This window comes from Phocoena sinus, chromosome 4 (assembly GCF_008692025.1).
Source record: "Phocoena sinus isolate mPhoSin1 chromosome 4, mPhoSin1.pri, whole genome shotgun sequence".
Lineage (NCBI taxonomy): Eukaryota > Metazoa > Chordata > Mammalia > Artiodactyla > Phocoenidae > Phocoena > Phocoena sinus.
In genome coordinates this window covers 144,086,305-144,113,906 of record NC_045766.1, presented here as the reverse complement: position 1 = coordinate 144,113,906, position 27,602 = coordinate 144,086,305, and the positions used below count along the sequence as shown (strand labels likewise).

Here is a 27,602-nt window from a genome sequence, read left to right as displayed (position 1 = left end):
TCTTAAAATGTGTATTTTCAGAATTATAATGCTTACATTTTAAACAGTCTTAATACAATGGCTTTAGTCTAACAATATATTACAGAATAATGTGAAAAATGACTTTCATAGTAAACCATGAAAATGGAGTTAATACCTGCAGTATCAAAGTCACCAACTTGTCACCTTTTCCAGCCACAGAATCCCAGCAAACCATCAACAATGCTTTTGGGTCTTACAGCCTGACGCACAGGATGAATACATTTAGAGAAAGGGGCATTTTCATGAAAAATCAAACTTTAAAATCACACAGGAGATTTCTTTTAAAGATCACAGTTGACAATAAAACATTTTGATCAGCCTAGTTTGTTCTTTTATAAAAAGTTGTATAAGTTTTCATTTTATGTACACACCTGGAGTGTTTCATTTCATTTTATAACTCAACTTTATTTTAAACACTAAAGAAAAATTGACTAGAAGCCTGTGTGTCTTTTCTCCACTAACCCTTTATGGGATACCCAGCCCCATCAGCTAAGACGAATATGGGAACCCAACCCACTACAGGCTGGGCTGACAATGGAACTGTAGGTAGAAGTCATTTTCAGATTAAATACAATTTCCACATTATAATCAGAAGAGTTATAATTTTTCCAATCATAGGAGACCCTATGAAATTCACCAAAATCATAACTTATTTTCTTTTTCATTTGCTACTATTTACATCTTCCACAGATATTTGTAAAATGGCTGCATATTCTGCTTCTTAGATGCACATTCAGTACCTGGCTTCACAATTGTTTAACAGCTGCTACACCTTTACCAACGAAACCAGCTTAGCTTGTTTCAAACACATAAGCCTTATTTTAAGCAAAACAAAAATCCAATTACCACCTTCTAGTTAAAAAAAAAAAAAAAAAGACGAAGTTTTAGGTGACATTCTTCATTTCTGTTAAAAACAACAACAGAGGCACCCACGTAACTTAGATTGCAAAAGATCTTTTCGGTAATTAGGGGGTAAAAAACAAACCTGTGATAAATTTGACTTCATTCAATTTCCAGACATAAGAAACTACCATAAACATTTTGGATTTCCCCTCCATTTTTTTCTCCTCTAAATATGTAAGTAGTTAGAGAATTTCATCCTGGGATCAGACCCCAGCACAAAAGTCAACCAAAAATCAGGGAAGCACTGACTCACATTCCCCCTCCAGAAGGTGAGAGGGAACGCTACATTACACACGAAGCAAGGGCGCCTTCCCTGGGCTCCGAGGCTCACCACGTGGATGAGAGGCTTTTCTGACAGAATCAAATATCTCTTCATTCACAAGGCTTGGTGGATCTGTAGGGCAATCATCAATTTTTACAATAAAACAAACTTACGTAAGAAACCCTAAACTATCATTAGATTCTGAACTTCTAATTTGCCTAGTTTATTAGTTTTAAACTGTACATAAGGAAGGTAAATTTCTGAAAAGTTTAATTAAACATACAAGCATTTATCTTCTTTGTACACTTCTCCAATTTCTACAAATGAAAACCATGGGGTGGGGGGGCGGCGGCCGGGATCCCCACCTTCATCTGTTAAGCGAGCTAAGACCGCGCACAGAAAGCAGCTGCTCCGCTCTATGTTCACTTTGCCCTGCGCCTTCCCGCCCCACACCTCCAGCAGGTGGCATATACGCCAGGACAGTGGCAGCTGCTGCAGAAGCCTCCTTCTCCCCACCGCGCACGCGTCTGAGGTTACTCGTGAGGCCCCGCCCTCTGCTGGACCGGCTACATTCGCATTAATCTGGTCAAGTTCAATTCCAACCACACTTTCCCAGTGAATTAAGAGTTCTCTATTTCTTATGTACAAAAATACATCGCTTTGGAGAGCTGGAAAAGGTTTAATACATACAACACTTATTTACAAGCTGTGACTTTCACACCAATAAAAACGAACACATGTTTATTTTGTCCTTGATTTTTGGTGCAACTTAAACATTACATCAGTTAGTTTGTACTTTTAAAAATAATAAATCGACCGATATGTACAATTAAATGTACAACCTAGAGCAGAGTAATCCTTTTGCATGGTATGACTGCAATGTAGTGGACAGCAGAGAATAACAGTCCAAGACTTTCGTCCTTCCTACAACCAGACTAGAAATACACTGAGAAGACCCCTCTAATCGTCATTTAAATGGAACCTCTTAATTTCTGAGACTTAAGGTGCAAAAGAAAAATATTCATCATACAGTTACATGTAAAGACTAAGTTTAAAGGTGAGAGAAAAACAACGTACTAACCCCCACAGACACTATGACAATTAAAATAAATATATACTTAATTCCATGTGCATATAATACCTAATCCACATCGGGGGAGAAGGGAGAAAGGGTTCCAGAAACATTGACTTCCAAATTATCTCAACACCGAGCTCTTTCTCATGCCCTGGTCTAGTCTTAAAGTACCTTTAAAATGGCTCCAGCTGATGAATGCTCCAGGTCCGCCCAGTTTGACATCCCAAGGCACAGAAGGGGTTTTGTTCTTTCCCCACCCACCCCCCAGCGCCATCCCCCTGCCCAGAAAGGGTGTTATTCTAGAAAAGCACAACTAGAGGAGCTGAGGTAAAGGACTGTGTTTTACCCCTTAGGAGACATACAAATCCACCTGGTCCAGAAATCGGGCAGCCGTGTGACCAGAAAGGCACACACGTGTCATTAACAAGCCTGCGAGGCCTGCTGCGCGTCTACCTGAAAGAGCCCTGGGCTTCCACAGAGAACCAGCAGATGACAGGCTGCTCAGGTGAGAGCGCTAGAAGCTCTTTCCTGAGCAGAGGGTGAGGGAAAAGGCGGGGCTCTGGGCAAACACGGGAGGACAGCAGCACAGGAACGGGGCGATGAGAAAATAACAAGGCATCTTACACCCCAGACAGCACACAAATAACGATGCAACTCAGCTGACCAGCTGCTGTACACTGAAATTCTCTGATGCGTCCACGGCCAGGCAGAATCACCAAAAGTCTGGTTAGAGCGAGACAGTTACAATCGAGTCAGGATCCCTTCAAGCGTGCGCGCACGGCCGGTCTGGGGACTGTGAGCCCTGGGCGTGGTCACGTGACGCTGACTTCGAGAACATGGTCGTCTTGGCTGGGGATGACCAGGACCTGCGTGCCCGCGCTGGCGTTGAAGGCCTGGCCGGGGGGCAGCGCCCGGAGCCGGGGCATGGGCAAGCCCTTGTGCTCGCTGCCGGCCACCGAGCGCGTGCTGCCCCTGCTCTGGACGCTGCCGCTGTCCAGCTGGTCGTCCACGTGCTTGTCCACCGAGAGGCTGTCGTTTTCTATCCAGCTATCTGGAAAGCGCACAGGAAGTCAGATGGAGGCCGCCCCGCGCCGACCTCTCCCCACCCCGGGGAGCCGCCAGCCTCCCGAGTCACCCTTCAGGGCACAAGGATGTCAAAGGCGGCCTCGCCTTTGAAGAGAATGTAGCGCCTGGGTCCTGGGCGGACTGCTCTCCAGACCAGGGCTCAGCACGTGTAGCCCTGACCAGCGTCTGGCCCTGGACACGGGCTGTTAGCAGCAGGCCTGTCCCCATGCTGGTCTGTGGCCGCTCCGCACGGAGCTGCCCCTCCCACACGGGTGGTGCCTTCACCGCACAGTCCTTACCAGCATCCAGTTGTGACGAGTGCGCTGAGTGATGGGGCAGGTATTTAAACAGCCTGACGTCGGGGAGGGGCAGGTAACCCGCAAAGAGGGGCATCACCTCCATGTGGACTCTGTGAGTGGCCCGAGCAGCCACAGGCATGGAGATGACCCCGGAACTCTTCCCGCACACTGCCCAATTGCTGCTGTTGTCGACAACTGAAACGAAGAGGGAAAGCACCGTTTTCACCCCAAAAAAGGACCTTCAGCGTTCACCCCAAAATAAGAAACGTCAACAGTCTCACACTCCACAATGCGAAGTCCAGAACCGGAGCATATACTCTGTATCTCGATGCCTTGTAACTGCACCTCAAAGTAAAACACATCTGATTTAATAAGGAAGATACAGGTTGGGTGCACAGGGAAAAACCACTTTTTCCTCCTCCGGTTAAGAAATGAGCAGTGACTCAATTCTGCACTCAAATCCCCGCGGAAGCGCCGTGTGATGCTTCAAGAGCACGGTCGCTCCGGCTGCAGAGTGGGGGCGGGGCAGGGAAGCTGGCTCCTCTGGGGGTGGGTCTGACCCCAACTCTGCCAAAGAAGCCTCTGATGGGATGGGAAGAAAAGATGCAGGTCAAGCACTTAGTTCCTCTACGCGTACCTCGGAGAGGCTTACCATATGGCAGGTGCTGTTACGAACACTAACTTAAACCACAACGGGGATGTGACTCAGTGCGATTCGAACACCTAACCGAGCAGTCATTCAGAAGTTAAGGAGGACAGGTGTTGCTTGTCCTCGAGCAGCAGGTGACCTTGCACAGAGGTCAGAGCATCCCTGCCATGGGACACAAAGCAAGAGCCCAGGAGCCCATGACTAGATGCTCCACGAGCAAAGAAGGGGTGGCAGAGGGCGAACTTCCCACAGGTGGGGCCGGGGGGCCTTGGAGGATGGGCAGAAGCCAAAGCAGCATCGCGGAGGGGCACACCGGAGCAGTGGTTCTCCGAGCTGGTCCTCAGGGCACCCGTGAGGGCACGTTCCTGCCTTCCTCAGTGTTGACACGCCCTCTGGTGGGAAACGCGAGGGCCTGAGTGTGAGCTGGGGCCCCACGTGCACTCAGAGTCCAGGCATTGTGTTCTTCGCCACCACAGACTCACAGGAAAAGACCGCCAGTTTTAGTTAAGGATGCCCTCATGAAGCAGTCAAAATCAATTTAATTTTATTAATTCAACCCTTTCGTACACATCTCTTTTTCTAACTTTAATTTTGAGATGATTAGAGACTCACAAGAACTTGCAGAATAGTAGAGAGAGGTCCGTGCACCCGTCACCCTGCTTCCTGTAACATGGGAAGTGGGCCTGGACACAGCACAGGCCGCCAGGCCACTGAGCTCCCTGGGGCCTCACCAGCGAGCTCGTCAGCCTCAGGCATCCGGCAGACGCCTGCTTAAAAATGAAAGGCATGAGCCTGGCACTTCAAAGAAGTTGCCCATGATACAGTTCAAAACTCTAATCAAAAGTTAGCATTTTGGAAAACCTGCCTTTGCCACTGTGAGCTTGGCAGGGTCCCGGCACTCCAAGACTCTCGTGATGGGCCCAGCGTGAGCCTGAGGCCAGCACAAGTTTGTGGCCCTGAACCACGAAAGGGGCCGCACAGTTCAGGAACCGTGTTTCGCAAATGACGGAGGCGCAGGGCTACAAAATGTGCCCGGGTAAAAGATCCTTCCAAGATGCAAGGCAGATGAAAGGACTGAATGAGACAGCACGAAACGCTCACTCATGTGATTTCAGATTCCACGTTGTAGCCAGGCTGTCAAAAACTACCGCTTGTTGAGTTTTGGTGGAGTATCAGAGAACATCCAGTTATCTGAAGGCTGTTCAGAGTCCTGCCTTTACCAATTACAAATCTGTGCGAGACTAGAGCTTCTTCATCTACCTCAACCAGTACGGGACATCACCAGATTGAACGCAGCAGACAGGAAAATTCAGTACCTGCCATGAGCCAGACGTTAAAGAGATTTGAAAGGCTGCAAAACGCCATTCTTCTCGCTCTATTTACTGTTCTGGAAAATAGTTCTTTTTCAAGAGTATTATCAGGTAATGGCTTCCCTGTTGTTTTAAAATAAGTAAATAAATATTTGCCTCCTTAATTACTTTTAGAGCATTAATGTCCTGACGCCAAAACCTGAGAACCACTACTGAAGAAGCCCAGGCCCAGGAGGAGGGGGGCTGCAAAGGGGTGTCTGGCAGAGACTGGGGAGGGTGGAGGGCCCGGGCATGTCAGGGTCGGGGTGCAGGTGGCGGGTGAGGGGAAAGGGAGTGAAAGGAGGCTGGAGGGAAAGGGCAGGAGCATGACTACAGGACGCCTGGCCTGCTCAGCGACGGGGTCTGGGCTCTGCTCCGGGGGGATGGGCCTGACTCACGGGTAGACAGGACAGGGCAGCTCTAGGCACCGCTGTGTGCTCAGCACTGAGCCCCAAGGCTGTTCGAATGGCTGTTAGGAGAACGACTCCACAGTAACCGGGCTCAACATCCCGTGGGCCCAGGACCATATCATACACTGGAACATTCAATTCAGAATTGGCTCTTTCCAATTCTAGAACGTTCTCTCTTCAGACGAGGAACACTACACTTTGTGGATGGCAGGGATGAGCACAATAGCCAGTGGAAAGCAGCCTCTAGACCCACCTTCGTACATAAGCTTCGTTGAAAAATAGTCCTCACGTTCCGTCAGCGCCTCATCCTTGTCCGCGTCCGAGAGGTCCGAGAGCCGCGTGATGGACACCTCCAAGGAGCAGAGCGAGCCTGTCTTACAGAGCTCTGTCCCTGGAGGGGGCGATATCTCCGCTCTCACACTGTATAAGGTCTGGGCGAGAAAGGAGAGAGAAGGGCACAGGAGACATAAGCCATCTGAAGAAATGTTGTTTGGGGCCACCACAGTGCCGCCCGCAGACTCGAGAGGAACGGACCAGAGGAGGAGCCGTGCGTTCGCTGCCCCTGACCGCCGACTCCCTGTAGAGATGATGCCCTCGGGAAGCCCCGCCTCAAGAGCCTTAAGCTCTCTTCCTAACGAGAACGCGTGCAAGCATCTCAGGAGGAGGAAGGACGGCCCGTGACCCTGCATGGGCCTGTCACCCACAGTCAGGGTCAGATCCTGCTTCAGGAGCCTCCGCCATCCATCGATCCACATTGATTTATCTGCCCAGGCTACTTTAAAGCAGATTCCAGACCTGTCACTTCACCCATATATACTTCAGGATGTGTTACTAAACAGTACGGACGTTTTCTTAACAAAACACAATGCCATTATCACAACTAGCAAAATTAACAGGAGTTCCTTGGAAAGGTCCATAATGAACCTTCTCCATAATGCTTCTTTCTCCGTGACCTGTCTGGTAGTCGCACGTGTTCACACTTGCCCACCACCCGGGACAAAGGCCTCAAGCCCGCACAAGGGATCACAGCCCGGGCCCCCCACACGTGGCTGCCCCCCTTCTGAAGGAGAGAACAGCAACACCAAAGGGGCCGATGGAAGAGGCCCTGGCCCGAGAAGCTCACGGCCGGAGCCCGCACGGTCCGCAAGGGCTGCGAGGGCGGCCAGACGAGCGCAACTGTGCTGAGAGCTGGAGAGGCAGCTCCAAGTGACAGAGTGACGAGGTGGCTGCGCTCCTAAGTGTGTGTCCTTGCACACGGCTTCCTGGCTGCTCTCGGGAAGGAGGGGCGGCTGAGCCTAAGTCAGCAGCAAGGGGCCTGCTGACAGCAGCCGCGGAGGCTGCGGGTACGGTGCTTAGAAGTAAGCTCCCCAGAAATCAACTCGGCAGATTTTCAACAAGGGTGCCAGGACCATCCAACGGGGAAAGAAGGGTCTTTTCAACGAACGGCATAGGGGCACCACATGGAAAGAATGAATCTGGACCGCCACCTGTCACTATACATAAAGTTACCTCAAAGTAGATCGTAGACTGAAATGTAAAAGCTAAAACTATAAAACTCTTAGAAGAAAACATGGGAGGAAATCTTTTTGAACTTGGGATAAACAATGATTTCTTAGATCCTACACCAAAAGTACAAGAAATAAGAGACTAAGGTTGGACTTCACCAAAATTAAAAACTTTTGTGCTTCAGAGGAAACCATCAAGAAAGTGAAAATACAACCACAGAATGGGAGAAAATATCTGCAGATCATATGTATGATAAGGGACTGAACATACAAAGAAACACTTACAACTCAATAAAAAGACAACCCTACTAAAACATGGGAAAAGGATATGAATAGACATCTCTCCAAGAAGACACACAAATGGCCAAAAAGCACAGGAAAGATACTGAACACCACGGGACATCAGGAGAGACCAGCTCACGCCCACTGGGATGCCTGTGATCAAGGGGCAGCAAGAACAAGTGTTGGTGTGAGTGTGGAAACTGGAACCTCACAGGTTGCCCGAGAGAATATAAAGTGATGTTTCTTTAAGAAACAGTTTAACAGCTTCTCAAAAAGTTAAACACAGAGCTACCATATGACCCAGCAACTCCACCGAGGAATTTACCTAAGAGGATGGAACACATACATACACATAAAAGCTTCCACAAGGATTTTCCCAGCATTATTATTCATAACAGTCCCAAGGTGGAAACAACCCAGATGTCCAGCCACAGGTAAACGGAAAACAAAATGTGGCCTATCCACACAATGGAATATTATTCACCCACAACAAAGAATGGAGTCCTTCCTGAACATGCTGCAAAATGAATGAGCTCTGGAAACATCCTGTCACGTGAAAGCAGCCAGTCTTGAGAGGATCGCACATAACACGACTGCACCTGAACAGGCAAAGCCCAGGCACACTTGCCTCTGGATCAGGGGTGGCCCAGGGTGAGAAGAGGAAGGAGAGGGGGTGAGTGTGAACGGGGCACAGGCTTCTTCTTGAGAGGATGAAAAGTGTGCTAAAACACGATCATGGTGCCGGTAGCACAGCTCTGTCAACACGCTAACTTCACTGACGTGCACACTCCAAATGGGTGAACTTCATGGTACAGAAATCAAATCTCAATGAAGCTTTTTAAAAAACGTGGTATCTGGGGACTTGCCTGGTGGCGCAGTGGTTCAGAATCTGCCTGCCAAAACAAGGGACACGGGTTCGAGCCCTGGTCTGGGAAGATCCCACGTGCCGTGGAGCAACTAAGCTCATGTGCCCCAACTACTGAGCCTGTGCTCTGGAGCCCGCGAGAGCCACAACTACTGGGCCCACGTGCCTAGAGCCCGCGCTCCGCAGCAAGGGAAGCCACCGCAATGAGAAGCCCGTGAGCAGCAACGAAGAGTAGCCCCCGCTCGCCGCAACTAGAGAAAGCCCACGCGCAGCAACGAAGACCCAGCGCAGCCCAGAAAGAAAGGTGGTGTCTGTATTTCTTATCCTCAGAATACCGGTTTTGAAGACAGCAATCCACCAGGTATTTTTCTCTGGCCTGTAACTAAGCTTGTTCAGTTCGAAAGGAAAATTTTTCCTATGCTCAATTTGAGAAGGAAGCAAGAAAGACAGAAAATAGTGGAAACTGCTAACTAGTGTTAATCGTCTGCAGTAAGGAAACCAGATTAAATGTATGCAGACTCTTTACCACATGAATAATTTCATGTTCAGCTGCTGTGAACAGCACAGCAAAAAGGCACCTGTTTGCCCAACAAAACGAGGAACTGTGCTAGTGATTATGTTTAACTCTAAGGCTAACGAGGAGAGCTCAAGGGAGCAGGAGGGTCGAAACAAAGTCTTCTGGTTGGAAGGAGGTGTTGAAAAAACTGCTAACGTCAAGAGCTATACAAACACCTTCTCAAATAAAGTGTCTGACGATCTCAGTCGTAAAGAGAAGAAAAGGGAACACCCCAAAGTTGTGTATCCACATTTTGATTTACCTAACACCAAACCCAATCATCTCAGTACAGAAACAAAACACAACTACTGCCTTTGCTCACCTAGGTCTAGGCTGCTTTTAGCTCCACACCTAACGTGCAGGTTAAAGAATATCTGCCTCAAGCAAGTTTCCACAATACTTTCAGTTTTTCTTCTAAAAAACTAGAGACACAGCAGCTAACGATCAAGATAAAAGGACTCTAAGAATCGGGTGCAGGACACGACTAAGTCAGCGCTAAGGCAGAGAAAAGGGAGGAGAGGCGGGGTCCTGTCTCTGGAGACGACCGCGCCCAGCGGGAGCCGTGCAGGAGGGCTCGAGTGTCAGACCCGCCACCGGACCGGACCTCGGGCTCTAACTAGCCAGCCAGGGCCTCCAGGCCCCAAGTGCTGGCTCTTTTCTGCGACTGGTTGCTTCATTATATTGAAAGCTTTTGTCTGATTTACAGAAGGTAAAGAATATGATGCCGTCTTCCATCTCGCCACCACACAAGCCCACCAGAAAATAAGGCAATACATACCAAAAAATTGTCCACTTGAAATTCGTAAGTATAGGGCTTTAAGGAGACAGACAGCCGCTCCTCAGAAGCTGGGGAGAATCCAACGGAGAACCGGCAGTGCAGGGAGGGGGGAGGCTCCTGTGTCCACTTCAGCTCCCAGACAAAGAACACCGCCTGCCTGCTGTGGATGCGCTGCAAGGGAGTCGGCCGTCACTGCCCGCGCACGCGACACAGGCGCTCAGTCCAGGGGGCGCCTCCCGCCAGGGGGGCGAGAGGGTCGGGGGAGGCGGTCCCCCAGGGCCTGCTTCCCCACACGCCGCCTGCACTGCCCCGCCCGCCTCCCCAGCACTGCCCTCAGCTGCCCTCGAGGAAGACTGCCTCGAACTGGTCAAAAGGGTCTCAGCCTTTGTGATTCCATAAGCTCTACAGCACAGGGGATTATTTTAAAAAGCATAAAGAGCAGTTACTAGTATTCAGTATCCCATACATTCCCAAAGTGGGAAATGTCACCAAACAGTTAAAGGGACATCCTTACACCCACGCCAACTACTGTGTATTTGCCACTAAGTGAAGTGAGGAAGGGAGCTAGCACCACCTCGGGCAACAGTCCATACCTACAAGCACAGTGACAGACCCGGCAAGCATTTGAAATGGGTCAAATGCTGGGAAAAACCCTTTGAAAATGCTAAAGATCAGACATCCATTAAGAAAACCTTTGATCTTCTAAACACTCAGCACTGACTGTCTAAAAACACACGCAACCAATGAACAGAAAAGACAGGGCCAGGATTCAGCCAGACAGTGTGAACGTGAACGTGACTCCTTTACAAAGCTACCCCGACACGTGAGAGCCCGTCGCTGGGCAAGGCAGTCATGTACGCGGCAGCCACTGTTTCTGGCGGTGATGGCGTCCCCGCAATCAGCATGCGACTGACCAGGGCAAGCTTGGATAAATCTGTGTGTGGAGTCTGACAAATGTAAGATTTACTTTTTCTAAAAATACAAATATCACCCTATTTCTTACTCCACGTGCTGTGCCACTCGGCCCACAGCGAACCGCAAACACGCACATCGCAGCAACACAGCCGCATGTCAGCGCGTCGTTCCCTACACGGAAGGGCTCAGCTGAAGCACACGGTCACTTCCATCAACATCACTACACTCTTGCTCTCCTCTGCGTTCTGCCGAGAGGTTTGTGCTCGGCTCTCGGAAACGGTTACCTGTTCGGATTCCGTGTTCAGCGGTATTAGTCGCAGGTCGGTACTATCACCAGTATCCACAAGATGACTATCTGACAGCTGAAAGTCGAGTTCTGACAAATTCTGGACACACACTTGAACATATTTCCTAAAGGAGAAAAATAATAAGACTTTGCCATTTAAGAACTTTATCAAATACATTTTGGCTGTATTAAGAAGATGTTCTGTAAGGAATCAAAAAAGTGACACAGGAAAATAAGAACCAGTTGTTAACATGTATTTCTACTTTTAATTTCACATGTAAAAGTGTCAGAAAAAAAACAAATCTTTCTATGCAAGCTATCTCTTAGGAAAAATGGGTCTAAGAATATTCTGTTTTGGATACTTTATTACACGACTGTAAGTGATTTTCCTAAACATACAATAGCTTGCAATGAGTCATGGAAGAAAGAGTAACGATTACTCTTCATCTACAGAAGTAACGGTTACTCACTGACAAACAAGGTCAGCACGGAATTCACTTGAATCTCTGTTACCCGTAAAGAGGAGTTTTGAAAAGCCAGGCTCGAATAAAGCAACCCAGGTTCTCTGTAGAGCTGCTGGTGTTTCTAACCGCCACACACTGAGTCTCCTGACGCGGGGACAGGTGAAGCACAGGATGACACCTGCAGACTTCCTTGTCCAAAAACTGAATCTGAACCTAGTCAAGCCTCTGAAGCAGCAGATCTCAACTGGGGACAATGTCTGGGGCCATCTGTGGCTCACACTAAGGGTACGGAGGGCGAGGAGTGCCCCTGGCAGAAAGCGGGGGGCCAGGGGTGCTGCCAAACAGCCACAACACAGGGACCTGACCGAGCGTCGGGAGTGCTGAGACTGCAAGCCCCCCTCTAGAGGTGACAGACAGCAGCTGACAGGGAGCTACTTACACAAACCCACGAGGACGTGACCAGGGGAATCCAGAATGGCAACTGACCCAAGTCTGGCAACGGGCCAATGGCTTGAAAACAGGGAGAGGAGGGATAAGAAGGGATCTCAGAAACAGAGGGGACTGTGTTTGAATCCCACATCCTACAAACCAAATCTGAGTATGGGCTGGGCGCTATAGGACCCAGGGAATTACTGCGAATTTTAACAGGTGGACAGTGGCATCATGGCCATGAGAAATAATGCTCAGCGTCACCAAAGCCAAGCTCTGAACAGTAGGGCCTGCAGGTAGAGGAGCCTGGGAAAGGGGCCCGAGGTCCTTTACCGTGTCCCGGATGACAGCAGGGAGTGCGTGGTCCTGAAGGGCATGCTGAACGTCAGAGAGATGACGGTGGAGTAGATGGACCACGGGCAATCGATGGACACCTGAGGAGAGACGGGGGACAGGCGTTCAGACCCCTCATCACACGGGACAGGCACCGCCACCACCATCCATCCAGATCTGTGGTGGCTGCCCATTTCCTAGACATTTGATGTCTTTACCATTTCTTATCCAGAGAGATAAACCCCATTAAACATATACACAAACAAAGGAGAGATAAATGAGCCATCGGCACGGTATCAATGGCTCCGAGCAGACGCCGCAGCCCGCAGCGCAGACCCTACCCCGTTATTCTCAAGGGCGTGTGGCCACAACGCCAAATGTGTTTTTCATGTGCAGGAGGTTATGACAAAGTGCTTTTAGTCACTCATGTGCAGATGGTACTAATCAATCATTAACTATTACAAATCAAGTGAATTACCCAAACTCTCAATCCACAAGACACTGAATACATAACTGCAAACCAATTTGGGGCTGTCGTGTGGACCAATAAGCTATTAACTTCCTTAAGGGCAGAAACCAGTTCCCAAGCTTGTATTTTATTTCCCCCCACAAAGGAACGTACTGAGTACAGAACGTGCGCTTATTGTTGTAAGTAGCATCTTTGCCTCCTGAACTCTGTTACCAGATAAGGAGGGAAGAAATTTCAAGGACTGAAAATTAAGACATTCTTTTTGAGATCCTGCCTTGCCTGGTATTCTATGCCATAATCCCTTGGAAATGACTGCTTTGATTAGCCTTTTATCCTACTGCTTTTGTGCATTCACTTCTTTTTTTTAAATTGTCCAATTTATTTAAACTAAAAAACAAAAACAAAATAACAAAGAAACAATTCATCCATTTCTCTCAACCCCTACTCCACGCCTCGGGCAGCCACCAATATGTCCTTATCTATGAGCTTGGTCTTTATTTTTACTTTTTTAGATTCCACATATAAGTTAGATCACATGGTATCTGTCTTTGTCTTCTTTCACTTAGCATAATGCCCTCTAGATCCAGCCACGTTGTCGCAAATGACAAGACTTATTCTTCTTTAAGGCTGAATAATATTCCTCTGTGTGTGTGTGTGTGTGTGTGTGTGTGTGTGTGTGTGTGCGCGCGCGCGTGTACTCATCTTTATTCATTCATCCATGGTGGATGCTTAGGTTGCTTCTGTATCTTGGCTATTATACATAATGCTGCAATGAACACGGGGGTGCAGGTATCTTTTTGAGTTAGTGTTTTTGTTTTCTTCAGAAAAATACCCAGAAGTAGAATTGCTAAATTGTATGATAGATCTATTTTTAATTTTTTGAGGAACTTCCACACTGTTCTTCTACAGTGGCTGCACCACTTTACATCCCCACCAATAATACATGAGGGTTCCCTTTCTGCCGACACTTATTATTTGTTGTCTTTTTGATAACAGCCATTCTGACAGGTGTGAGATGATGATCTCATTGTGGTTTTGATGACATTTCCCTGATGATTAAGTGATGTTGAGCATCTTTTCATGTACCTGTTGGCCTTCTGTATATCTTCTTTGGAAAAATGTCTGTTCAGATCTTCTGCACATTTTTTAATTGGATTGCTTGTTTTCTTTGCTATTAAGTTGTATGAGTTCTTTATACATTTTGTTTACTAGCCACTTATCAGACATATGATTTGGAAATATTTCTTCCATTCAGTAGGCTGCCTTTTCATTTTGTCAATAGTTTCTTTGCTGTGTAGAAGCTTTTTAGTTTGACGGAGTCCCAGCTGTTTATTTTTGCTTTTATTGCTTTTGCTTTTGGTGTCAGATTGAAAAAATCAACATCAAGGTCCATGTCAAGAACTTACTACCTGTGTTTTCTTCTAGGAGTTTTATGGTTTCAGGTCTTACTTTCAAGTCTTTAATCCATTTTTAGTTCATTTATGTGTACAGTGTAAAGTCCAGTTTCATTCCTTTCTATGTGACTCTCCAGTTTTCCCAACACCTTTACTGAATGTCCTTTCCTCATTATACATTCTTGGATCCTTCATCATAAATTAATTGACCATACATGTGTAGATTTATTTCTGGGCTCTCTATTCTGGTCCATCGATCTATGTGTCTGTTTTCAGGCCAGTACCACACTGTTCTAATTACTATAGGTTTGTAATATATTAACAGTTTGAAATCAGGGAGCATAATACCTCCAGCTTTGTACTTCTTTGTCAAGATTGCTTTGGGGACTTCCCTAGTGGCGCAGTGGTTAAGAATCCGTGTGCTAATGCAGGGGACACAGGTTCAATCCCCGGTCTGGGAAGATCCCACATACTGCGGAGCAACTAAGCCTGTGTGCCACAACTACTAAGCCTGTGCTCTAGAGCCCGCACACCACAACTACTGAAGCCCGCACGCCCTAGAGCCTGCGTGCCACCACTACTGAGGCCCACACGCTCTAGGGCCTGCGTGCCACAACGACTGAGCCTGTGCTCCACAACAAGAGAAGCCACCGCAATGAGAAGCCCGTTCACTGCAACAAAGAGTAGGCCTCACTCACCACAACTAGAGAAAGCCCGCGGGCAGCAACAAAGACCCAACGCAGTCAAAAAAAAAAATAAGATTGCTCTGGTTATTTGGGGTCTTCTGTGGTTCCACACAAACTTTAGGATTGTTTCTTCTATTTCTGTGAAAAATCCCACTGGAATTTTGATAGGGATCGCACTGAATCTGCAGACTGCCTTGGGTAGTATGGACATTTTACAATATTAATTCTTCCAACCCATGAGCATAGACTATCTTTCCATTTATTTATGTCTTCTATTTCTTTCGTTAATGTCTTCTGAGTTTCAATAAACAAGTCTTTTACCTTCAGGGTTAAATTTATTCCTAGGTATTTTATTTTTTGATGCAATTGAAAATGGGACTGTTTTCCTAATTTCTTTCTGACAGTTCATTGTTAGTGTAAAGAAATGCAACAGATTTTTGTGTACTGGTTTTGTATCCTGGAACTTTACTGAATTTGCTCACTAGTCCTAACAGTATTTTGTGTTGGAGTCTTTAGATTTTTCTCTATATAATATCATATCACCTTCAAATAGTGACAGTTTTACTTCTTCCTTTCCAATTTGGATGACTTTTATTTATTTTTATTGCCTAATTGCTCTAAGACTTCCAATACTATGTTAAATAAAAGTGGTGGGCATCCTTGTCTTATTCCTGATTTCAGAAGAAAAGCTTTCAGCTTTTCACCACTGATCACAATGTTGGCTGTGGGCTTGCCATATATGGCCTTTATTATGTTGAGGAACATTCCCTCTGTTCTGGCTTTGTTGAGAATCTTTATCATAAATGGATGTTGAATTTTGTCAAATGCTCTGTCTGCACCTATTGACAAGATCACATGATTTTTAATCCTTCATTCTGTTAATGTAATGTATCACATTATTTTGTGGATGTTGAACCATCCTTGCAATCCTGGAGTAAATCCCACTTGATCATGGTGTATAATCCTTTTCATGTCTTGTTGAATTTGGTTTGCTAATATTTTGTTGAGGATTTTTGTACCTATGTTTATCAGAGACACTGGCCTGTAATTTTCTTTTCTTGTGGCATCTTTGTCTGGTTTTGGTATCTGGGTAATGCAGGCCTGTAAAACAAGTTTGGGAGAGTTCCTTCCTCTTCTATTTTTTGGAAGAGGTTGAGAAGGACTGGTATTAACTCTCTGAATGTTTGGTAGAATCACCAGCGAAGCCATCTGGTCCTGGATTTTTGTTAGTTGGGAGGTTTTTTGAAAACTGATTCAATGTCCTTACTAGTAATCAGTCTGTTCAGATTTTCTATTTCGTCATGACTCAGCCTTGGTAGGTTGTATGTTTCTAGGAATTTATCCATTTCTTCTAGGTCATCCAATTTATTGGCATGTAATTGTTCATAGTACTAGTCTCTTATATGACACTTTGTATTTCTGTGGTGTCACTTGTAACATCTCTTTCATTTCTGATTTTGGGTCCTCTTTTTTTCTTGGTGAGTCTAGCTAAAGGTTTGTCAATTTTACCTTTTCAAAGAACCAGCTCTTAGTTTCACTGATCTTTTCTATTATCTTTTTAGTCTCTATTTCATTTGTTTCTCCTCTGATCATGTTATTTCCTTCCTTCCACTAACTTTGAGCTTTGTTCTTTTTCTAGTCCCTTGAGGTATAAAATTAGGTTATTTGAGACATTTCTTGTTTCTTGAGGAGGGCATTTATTGCTATGAACTTCCCCCTGAGAACTGCTTGCACTGCATCCCATAAATTTTGGTATGTTACATTTCCATGTTCATTTGTTTCAAGGTAGATTTTTATTTCTCTTCTGGTTTCTTCTTTGAACCACTGGTTCTTCAACAACATGTTGTTTAATCCCCACATATCTGTGCAGTTTGCAGTTTTCTTCATGTAATTAATTTCCAGTTTCATACCTTTGTGGTTGGAAAAGATGCTTGATATGATTTCAATCCTCTTAAGTTTATTAAGACTTGTTTTGCAGCCTAACATATGATCTATCTTGAAAAATATTCCATGTGTACTTGAGAAGAATCTGTATTGTTGTTTTTCGACGGTATATTCTGTAAATGTCTGTTAAATCCTCTAGTTTAACGTATTTAAGGCCTATGTGTCCTTATTCATTTTCTGTCTGGAGGTTCTATCCATTTATGTAAGTGGAGTATTAAAGCCCGTACTATTATTACACTGCTATTCTCCCTTTAGATACGTTAATATTTGCTTTGTATTTTAGGTGCTCCTATGTTGGGTGCATAAATACTTATGAACATTGTATTTTCTTATTGGATTGACCCCTTTATCATAACATAACACCCATCTTTGTCTCTTACTACAGTCTCTGATTTAAAGTCTATTTTGTCTGATATAACTGTAGCTACTCCAGCTTTTTTCCATTTCTATTTGCATGGAATACCTTTTTCCATCCCTTTACTTTCGGTTTGTGTGTCCTTACATCAAAGTGAGTCTCTTGTAGGCAGCCTATAGATGGGTCTTGATTTTTTAATCCATTCAGTCACTTTGTCTTTTGAGTGGAAAATTTAGCCATTTACATTTAAAGTAATTATTGATAGGTGTGTGCTTATTGTCATTTTCTTAATTGTTTTCTGGCTGTTTTTAAAGTTCCTCTGTTCCTATCTCCTTCTCTTGCTCTCTTCCTTGTGCTTTGATGACTTTCTTTAGTGGTATGTTTATATTCCTTTATCTTTTGTGTATTTACTATAGGTTTTGCTTTGTGGTTACCATGAGGTTTATATGTAGTAACTTACATCTATAACAGCCTATTTTAAGTTGATAACAACTTAAGTTTGATCCCATTCTAAAACTCCGCATTGTAACTCCCCCCTCCAACATTTTGTTTTTGAGATGTCACATTTTACATCTTTTTATCTTGTGTATCCCTTAACTAATTACTGTAATCATAGCTATTTTTACTGCTTTTTTTTTCACCTTCATACCAGCTTTATAAGTGATTCATCCACTACATTTATCAAATAGTTACCTTTCCAATGAGATTTATTCTTTCATGTGTTTCTGTTACTAATTAGCACAGTTTCTTTTCATCTTAACTAAATCTCTAACATTTCTTGTAGGGCTGGCTTAGTGGTGATAAACTTTAGTTTTTACTTGTCTAGAAAACTCTTTATCTTTCCTTCAATTCTGAAGGATAACTTTGCCACACAGAGTATTCTTGGTTGGAAGTTGTTTGTCCCCCACTCCCTCCCCCAGCAAGTTTAATATATTGTGCCAGTCCCTTCTGGCCTGCAAAGTTTCTGCTGAAAATCTGCTGATAGTTTTATGGGGTTCTCTTGCACATAACAGATTCTTTCCTTGTCTTTAACTTTTGACATTTTACCTATAATGTAATGTCTTTGTGTGAGTCTCTTTGGGTTCATCTTGTTTGAAACTCTCTGGGCTTCCTGGATCTGAATGTCTCTTTCCTTCCCCAGGGTAGGGAAGTTTTTAGCCATTCTTTCCTCAAATAAAATTTCTGCCCCTTTCGCTCTCTCTCTTCTCCTTCTGGGATCCCTATGATGTGAATGTCTGTCTGTTTGATGTTGTCCCATAAGTCCCTTAGGCCATCTTCCATTGTTTCCAATCTTTTCTCCACTCTGATTGGACAAATCCCCCTGCTTTGTCTTCGAGTTGACTGGTTCTTTCTTTGCTTCATCTAGTCTGCGGCTGAACCCCTCTAGTGTATCTTTCAGTTCGGTTACTGTGCTCTTCAGCTCTGAGACTTCTATTTGGTACTTTCTTATACGTTTCTATCTCTTTGTTGAAGTTCTCACTGTTTTCCTCCATTCTTCTCCCCAGTTCGATGAGCATCTTTATGAACATTACTTTGAATTCTTTACCAGGTAAATTACTTATCTCTGTTTCATTAAGGTTATTTTCTAAGGTTTTATCTTGTTCTTTCATTTTGGAACATACTCCTCTGTTTATTCATTTTGCTGGTCTGTGTCACTTTCTGTACAGTAGATAAAATGACCACCTCTCCCAGTCTTGAAGGAGTGGCCTCATGTAGGAGATAAACCTTGTTGTTCAACTCTGCCCCAGCTCTTGGCTGTCTCTCAAACCTTTGTGCTTGTCCAAGCAGCCTATTGTATTTCTAGTGGCTCCCAGGAGTTGAGGGTGTGCCAAGACCTGTCAGTGTCCCAAAGGGGAGGGTCTCAGCAACTACCTTCAGGCTGTTTGGAAGCCAGACCCTCAGGCAGCAGCTTTTAACAGTATGCAAAAATACAGTCCCATGGGACCACAAGCACACACTTCTACCCTTGGGTTGTCCAAAAGCCCTCGGAACTGGTATCTGTATTATAAGACATGGACAAACTCAGAAAAAGCACGATGCTAGTGACTGGTTCTGTGAGCTGACGGACTGTGGATTTAGGATCAAAGTCATGGATCTCTCAAATAACTGTCAATAAATACCAGCACCAAAGCATAAAATCTTAGCACTTCTTCCTTGCTAAGTATGATGTGATGTTTCAGGGAACAGAAAGTAAAGCACACCAAGACACAGAACTCCCTCTAGCCTAATCACCAGGACAAATGGACCACAGAGGCAAAGTCACTGCCCTCTAAGCAAAAACTGTATCTCTTACAATAAACTGTCCTTCCTCGAGTTGGGACAGAAAAGTTAAGAGCCTGTCTTTGTCTTTGCAAGATGCATCCCTCATCTAAGAAGGGGTGATTCACAGCCATAAATGCTAAACCCAACCCGAGCTTGTGGTACAGGGACTGGAAACCCGCCACCCCAACAGAAGTCATCTTGTGTGTACTGGCTTTCAAAGCAAGTGGGACACGCAGAGGCTGCCCACAGCGCTGCACCGTCCCAGCCCCTCCTTACTTTGTGGTCCATGGTAGCCATGCAGTGGCCACCTTTTTGTGTGTCCTTATGCTTCCCATGGGGCTCTGTCATCCCCGGCACGGTGCTCTCCCCTCCAGTTGCTGGAGCTGAAGGTAAAGAGAGAACTTCCAGTTCAAATTCGATCATGTGGTATGCAGGCGCAGCCGGCAGGCTGATGCTCGTGACCTTGTCAGACGACTGAACCCGGAGCGCAGCGTCAGAAGCCTTTTCTAGGGAAGACAGGAAAAGCCGCCTGTGACACAGTCCCCTGTGTCCTGGCTCCCTCCCCTCCAGCGGGCGATGGGCCCAGCGGTGAAGTTCCAGCCCAGCTCCTGCTGCTCATACACACACGGAAGAGTGTAACTGGGAAGGATCGCAGAGGGAGGGAGACAGGAAACTCAGGAGCAAGCCCCCGAAGACAGAGCAGCACTGCACGAAGGCTGTGCAGCTGAGCTCGGCTGAGAACCGTCACCGCGCTCAGTCTGAAGGCAGAAAGGAGACGCTTCGCACAGCCCGCCCGAGACCGCAGGTGTCCCGACAGGACATGCTCCCACTCCAACCCACCGCCAGACCAACTCCCACTGAGAAAGAGAGCTGCATCCTCCCCTCTCCAGACCTCGTGGCTGGGGACTGTGGGAGATGGGACCGTTTTAGGGCTTCCAACCAGTGTCTTAAAAGGCTCATTTGCTTTTTCTTTCTGCTGAGGAAAGTCGAGGAGGGTGGAAGGAGGCCGGAGGCCAGCAGGGCGTCGCCATGGAGCGTGAGCCCAGGCAGTAACGCTGCATCACGAGACCACAGCGAGGTCAGCACCGCCGGCCACTGAGCGCGTGCACAGCTCTAAGTCTATTCCCCTCCAAGGTAACGCCCCACCTAGGGGAAGGGTTACAATCCACCTACAGGTGGAACATGGCCATGAAAGAGCTGCAAGGAGAAGCGGGCCTCAGACGCCACCTGAGGAAGGCAGGGATGACAGGCTCCTTATATCCTCACGGTGCATGACAACGCCAAGAACCCACCTTCGCCAGGTGACTGCTGCCTTACCTCTCATGTTGGAGTAGATCACTGCTCTGTTCTCTTCATGACCCAGGATAAGCATGGCTTCTACATTGCTGAGCTGAAGGCTGTCCCCATTTTTTACTGTATAATGGCCAGTAGTGACAGTGAACTTGACCTTCTGAGGAATACCAGCCAAAAGGCTATCTAAAGGGAAGAAGACAGCAATAAGCATCACTGCCAACCAAGAGCGCCAATGGAAGGCCTACCGTGAGTTAAAGAGCGCTGCTTCTGCTGCTAGAGGCGACCTGTTCACTGCACACACTCCATAAGGTCGCCCACTGTCCACCCTCAGCGCTCACCTCAGTTACGCGGTCTGCAGCGTTGAGGGGTCCTCGCTAGGCACAAGAGAATCTGAGAGCCTCAGGGACCTTATCACCACTTCAGTTTAGAGGGTTAGCGATTGTGGTGGCAACCGTGTCTACGAGGGTCTCAAAACCTACCCGCTAGCCAGTTATTGAGAGAAACTCAGATAACGACACTAAAGAAAAACCTAATGAAACCGCATGTGCTGCTGCTATTCAGATTTCCCTCTGGCCTTTCCAGATCTCTGGTTCACAGCAGCTCAACAGAAGATACGGTACACTTTCTCCTGGATAGAAATGGGGGGCGGGAACGGGCTGAGGTTTCCTAAGAATCGGCTCCAGGGAAGGCAGAAGGAAGAAGGCAAAAGACAAGACACAAGGAGGAGGAATAACAGAGAAGAGAGAGAGAGGGAGGAGAGGCGGGAGGTGAGAAAGGGAGTGTGGGCTGGGGCAGGGCGGGGGCGTGAGCCAGCACCTCCCAGGCTCTCCCAGCTGCAGGGCTCAGCCTTTCTCACAAAAGGTAAAAAACTACAAATAGAACTACCATATAACCCAGCAATCCCACTACTGGGCATATGCCCTGAGAAAACCATAATTCAAAAAGAGTCATGTACCAAAATGTTCACTGTAGCTCTATTTACAATAGCCAGGAGATGGAAACAACCTAAGTGCCCATAATCGGATGAATGGATAAAGAAGATGTGGCACATATATACAATGGAATATTACTCAGCCATAAAAAGAAACGAAATTGAGCTATTTGTAATGAGGTGGATAGACCTAGAGTCTGTCATACAGAGTGAAGTAAGTCAGAAAGAGAAAGACAAATACCGTATGCCAACACATATATATGGAATTTAAGAAAAAAAAATGTCATGAAGAACCTAGGGGTAAGACGGGAATAAAGACACAGACCTACTAGAGAATGGACTTGAGGATATGGGGAGGGGGAAGGGTAAGCTGTGACAAAGCGAGAGAGAGGCATGGACATATATACACTACCAAACTTAAGGTAGATAGCTAGTGGGAAGCAGCCGCATAGCACAGGGAGATCAGCTCGGTGCTTTGTGACCACCTAGAGGGGTGGGATAGGGAGGGTGGGAGGGAGGGAGATGCAAGAGGGAGGAGATATGGGGATATATGTATATGTATAGCTGATTCACTTTGTTATAAAGCAGAAACTAACACACCATTGTAAAGCAATTATACCCCAATAAAGATGTTAAAAAAAAAAAAAAAGGTTCTCTGAGGGAAGAACCACTGAGAGACTGCTGTGTTCGCACCTGAGGGCCTTTCCAGGTAGCCGGGGAGAAGCTTAAAAGCATAGAAATAGGTAGTTTAGAGAGATTAGATAGAGAAAACGCTCTCCTTGATCTTTTTTCCTCAAATGGAAGCAGCAAGCGAATAAATCCATTGTTTCTAGCCTAAACCACAGCGACACTCACTCCTTAGTGTTTTACTGAAGTGCCACGTGGTCTTCAATAATTTGTTTACACCAACTCCTCCTAATTGTCGGACTTAACAAAAAGGACAGCAGCACTGAATTTCCCAAATGCCATGCCCGGGGGTCAAGGTTAATCAACACTTTCAAAGGAAAAGCCTTTTGATCTGAGCACAGGCCCTAACTAATCTAGCATCCAGCCTCTGAAATGGAAGTCTAAGCAGGAAATTGCATTTACTTACGAAATTCTCTGCAGTAGACATCAGCTGAGATTTAGCTCCTTTTTCTCAGCTAATGTTTGGTAAACATGAAAGTAGCAATTACAGAAAAGCAAATATTCAGATGAACAAAAGAGCCAGAGTCAGTTCCCAGGCAAAAAAGTGTCTCTTACAGAGGGACACAGCTACAGAGGGCCACAAGCGTGACGCTGCAGAGAGCCCTCCTTCCACGTGCTCCCTTAAGGGAGCCAAGTGCAGCGCAGAACCCCCGCAGAGCCCCTGCGGCCCACTCACCGGCCAGCGGCTCCACGTGCAGCTGCGGCTCCTGCGAATACACATCATACTGCACCAGCGGGTAGATGTGAGGAAGGACGAACCACACCGGGCCCACCGAGGCGCACAGCTGCCGCAGCGTGTAGGTTCCCGGCTCCTTGGCCTGGGGGCAAAACCGAGCATTCGCACAGCCGTCCTGTTCCTGCAGTGACGACCTTCTCAAGGGGAAGCTGAGCCATAATCTCTGCAGTGACCGTTCTTCTCACCCTCTTTATCCTGCTGCTCTGTGCTAACACGTCTACACGCGGGCTGTTCAGAAGATCCCTCAGCATCTCTCAGTCGAGCACTTTCTGAGTAACTGATGCTTAAGTTTGACTTTACGCTTAATAACGCATTCTCAATTTAATAAGCTTTATCTGTGGCTTTCTCTTTGCGAAAGGTATTTAATGGAGGCAGGGAGCATGAAATTTAAGACCTGCTCTAAGACTAGACTAAAAACACACGTGGCAAATAGCTGTACTTTCCACTGGCCTCTTGGGTCAGTGGAGCTAACAGAAGCCTCTGCACTGGAGGAAGGTCTGTATCGGAGCGGGCCAGAGACAACTGTTTTGACATCCATCCGTGCAGCCACAAAAGGAGAAGAGAGCTTAACGTGAAAGCGCCATCTTCTCTGAAACTTCCTCCTTTTAGCAGATGAGGGTGTTTTCTAATACAAAGGGGGAAAGTCTAACTAAATCCAGTGAGAACACAAATAATTACCCATGTCAAGAACTTCATTCAAAATTTATCAACTGCCTTACAATTATATAAGTACAAAAGGTTTTATCAAAACATCAGTCTGTTTTTCTTTAAGGATAAAAATCAAAGCCAGGTTAACAGGACAGAGACGTCTACTGGATTCCCAGCTTCTTCAGAGGGTTCCTGCGCGTGCCACCCGCTCCGGCCCCCCCTGAAGAAAACTCCCCGCCCAACACACACCTGCGTCCTGAACGTGATTGCGTTGGGCCCCGGCTCCAGGGTCACGGCGTTGCACTTCAGCACGTGGGCCCCAGCCTCCAGGGCGGCACCCGAGGGCGCTTCCAGGGACGCGCCACTCTCCTGCTTCCTTAGGAGCACGTGGACATTTTTGCAGATAATCCCTGTCGTGTGCAAGGAATTGTCGGAAGGACTTCTCTCAAACATCTCGCAGAGCTCCAGCGCGGGCAGGCTGTTCTGGGATGTGGGGAAAGGCGAGGTCTCTGCAGGGAAGCTGACAATCCCGTTGGCCGTCTTGTGCTTGGTGAGCCACTCGGCAGTCTTCCGGTAGTTGTTTTTCTCGATGCTGAAGTGGACGCTGATGGCAATCTGCTCCGCGTGGACAGGCACAGGCATCTGACTGCACACGGTTATCTCCACGGACAAGACACCACCCACATGGACCACAGCATTGGAAGGGGTAAAATGGAGATCTCTCAGTTGTGCAAAAGAATGCATAGGGAGTACTATTTTGTGACCTGTAAATACACAGTACCATGTTTTACTTCCTAAGTCACACTTCCAGATGCTATAGAGACTGCAGGACTGGGCCACCATCTGGCCCGCGGGAAGCAATAACGCGCAAAAGAGATGGCTCAGACCCTCCCAACCTTGTGCCATCTTCACACACCAAAGAGTTATTTTGTCAAAAAGAGAACAGAAACACATGCCTAGATAACTCCTGGAAATCATAAGACCTGAAGAAATTAAGGTTTCTAACTCCTGTTTTGACAAACCCAAGAGAAATACAGGTCAACTAACTCCTCAATTTCAAAACAAGATTTGTAAAGTCCAATTTCTAGAGCTGTTTCAGGGGATTCCACCACCTTCCCACGCACAGAAAGATTCTCTGGTAAAGATGCCCAAACCGCCCTGTACATCTGGAAATGAACCCGGGTGTGTGCCACCCTGTGAGGCCAGCCAGTGAAGTGAGAAGCCAGGAGGGCAGCAGGTCCCCAGCCCCAGAGGCACCGTCAGGGGAGAACCCACTGCATCCTCCAACTACCTTTCCACAAGCACTGGTGTGTCTAGAACATCCACAAGGCCACTGGACTGACCGGTAAGGGAGACGGTGCCAAGACTGATGCCATAAAATCACAAGAAAACAGGGACAATCACGGAGTATTTTCTTCACAGAGACGCCACGGAAAGCTGGCAGGAAAAGCGTTAACTGCACAGTCTCACGCATGTGCCACACACAGCAGATTCGGCACACAGCTCTACAATGACCAGTCTGGGCACATTAAAGGCTCTAAAACACAAATCAGTACCATGCTGCCCCTGAGAAACCCATGCAGATGGCTTGATGTGTGTGACGCGCACCCCAGCAGGCAACGACCACAGCAACCCAAAGCCAAAACCTCTGGAAACACTGGCTTTCAAGCAGTTAGCAACCGCTATGGACTGAATGCGGTCCCGCCAAAATTCTTAAGTGGAAGCCCTACCCCCCGGTGGGCCCTCTGGGAGACAGTTAGGGTTTGATGAGGTCATGAGGGATGCATGCCCTTGTAGGAGGATGCAGCAGACAGCCCTCTCCCCCTCTCCCCCCACTTCCCTTCCCCCCCCTTCCTCCCTCCCTCTCTCTGAGTCTCTCCATTTCTCCCCCATCTCTCCCCGCACCTCCCTTCCTGCTCCCTCCCTCTCTCTGAGTCTCTCTCTCCACCTCCCTTGCGTGCCACCCCTGCCCCTTGCCTTGAAGGAACAAGCCAGGAAGAGGGGCCTCATCAGAAAGCCACCCTGCTGGCATCCTGACCTCAGATGTCAGCCTCCAGAACTGTGAGAAAATAAACACCCGTGTTGAAGCGTCCAGTCTGCGGCATTTTGTTATGGCAGCTCGAGCTGACTAAGACAGTGACTATTTTAAATAAATACTCTTCTTGATAAACTGAACACGAGAAGCTAAATATTACAATAAAGTTAATCTTACTACGTGGCAATTCTTAAAGTATATTTGCCAAAACATTTAGCCTGAACCTAAGACTTTGAGATCTACCTTGCTGTTTGTTGGACATTCCCATAAGGAAATACTCAAGAAACTTCAGACGGTGAGACAGTCTATGAGACAAGTGGCTCGATGTCTTTAAAAAGTCAGTGCCTTACAACCCTGTTGTCAAACAACCGCTGAAGGGATGAACACAGTGTGGTCCATCCATACCACGGAATATTACTCAGTCACAAAAAGGAATGAAATGCTGACACGCTACAACATAGTGGAGTCCTGAAAACACTGTGCTGAGTGAAATAAGCCGGTCACAACAAAACACATGTTGCATGATTCCATTTACGTGAAACACCCAGAACACGCATCTTCAGAGACAGGAAGTGGGTCAGTGGTTCCCGGGGACTCGGGGTAGGAAGTGGGTCAGTGGTTCCCGGGGACTCGGGGTAGGAAGTGGGTCAGTGGTTCCCGGGGACTCGGGATAGGAAGTGGGTCAGTGGTTCCCGGGGACTCGGGGTAGGAAGTGGGTCAGTGGTTCCCGGGGACTCGGGGTAGGAAGTGGGTCAGTGGTTCCCGGGGACTCGGGATAGGAAGTGGATCAGTGGTTCCCGGGGACTCGGGGTAGGAAGTGGGTCAGTGGTTCCCGGGGACTCGGGGTAGGAAGTGGGTCAGTGGTTCCCGGGGACTCGGGGTAGGAAGTGGGTCAGTGGTTCCCGGGGACTCGGGGTAGGAAGTGGTCAGTGGTTCCCGGGGACTCGGGGTAGGAAGTGGATCAGTGGTTCCCGGGGACTCGGGGTAGGATGTGGATCAGTGGTTCCCGGGGACTCGGGGTAGGAAGTGGATCAGTGGTTCCCGGGGACTCGGGGTAGGAAGTGGATCAGTGGTTCCCGGGGACTCGGGGTAGGAAGTGGGTCAGTGGTTCCCGGGGACTCGGGGTAGGAAGTGGGTCAGTGGTTCCCGGGGACTCGGGGTAGGAAGTGGGTCAGTGGTTCCCGGGGACTCGGGGTAGGAAGTGGATCAGTGGTTCCCGGGGACTCGGGGTAGGATGTGGATCAGTGGTTCCCGGGGACTTGGGGGGATGGGGGGTGGTAGGAGGAGGTTGGGAGGAAGTAAGTGTGGGGTTTCTTTCTGTGATAAAAATGCTCTAACACTGACTGTGGGACGGGTACACGTGTCTGTGACGACACCAAAAGCCACAGAGCCGTATACTGCATGCTGTGAACCCTATCTCAATAAAGCTGTTGTACTTTAAAAGGTCAGTGTCTGGAAAAGAGGAAGAAAACAAGATGGAAAGACTGTTCTAAGCTAAAGGAGAACTGAGATACAACAATCAAATGCAGTGTGTGACCCCCGACTGGACAAGTAGGGTCCAATTATTTTGAATATAAAATAATCTGTAAAAACACTTTTCAAGACAATGGGGGAGATCTGAAGAGGGGCTAACTTGGTAGCCCGACTTAGAACCTTGTCTGTCTGTGGGCAGGGTGGTTAGGGGATCACCTTTGTTTTCAGAAGATGCTACACTGT

At 47.2% G+C, this 27,602-nt stretch overlaps 1 protein-coding gene across 5 annotated transcripts in view; it reads right to left on the bottom strand.

Moving 5' to 3' along the window:
• Positions 1-843: 843 nt before the first annotated feature.
• Positions 844-27,602, bottom strand: part of TRAPPC10 (trafficking protein particle complex 10) — a 100,818-nt gene continuing 74,059 nt past the window's right edge. For 2 of the 5 annotated variants that reach the window (XM_032629966.1, XM_032629967.1), the window contains 10 exons: positions 24,101-24,615; positions 23,144-23,285; positions 20,874-21,032; positions 19,833-20,062; positions 12,447-12,547; positions 11,219-11,345; positions 10,020-10,190; positions 6,287-6,464; positions 3,626-3,820; positions 844-3,312 (listed from right to left, as the gene is read on the bottom strand). In XM_032629966.1, coding sequence (XP_032485857.1) covers positions 3,074-3,312; positions 3,626-3,820; positions 6,287-6,464; positions 10,020-10,190; positions 11,219-11,345; positions 12,447-12,547; positions 19,833-20,062; positions 20,874-21,032; positions 23,144-23,285; positions 24,101-24,615 — 2,057 coding nt within the window. In that variant the 3' untranslated portion in view covers positions 844-3,073. The other 3 variants (XM_032629969.1, XM_032629968.1, XM_032629970.1) reach the window with 3 other exon arrangements.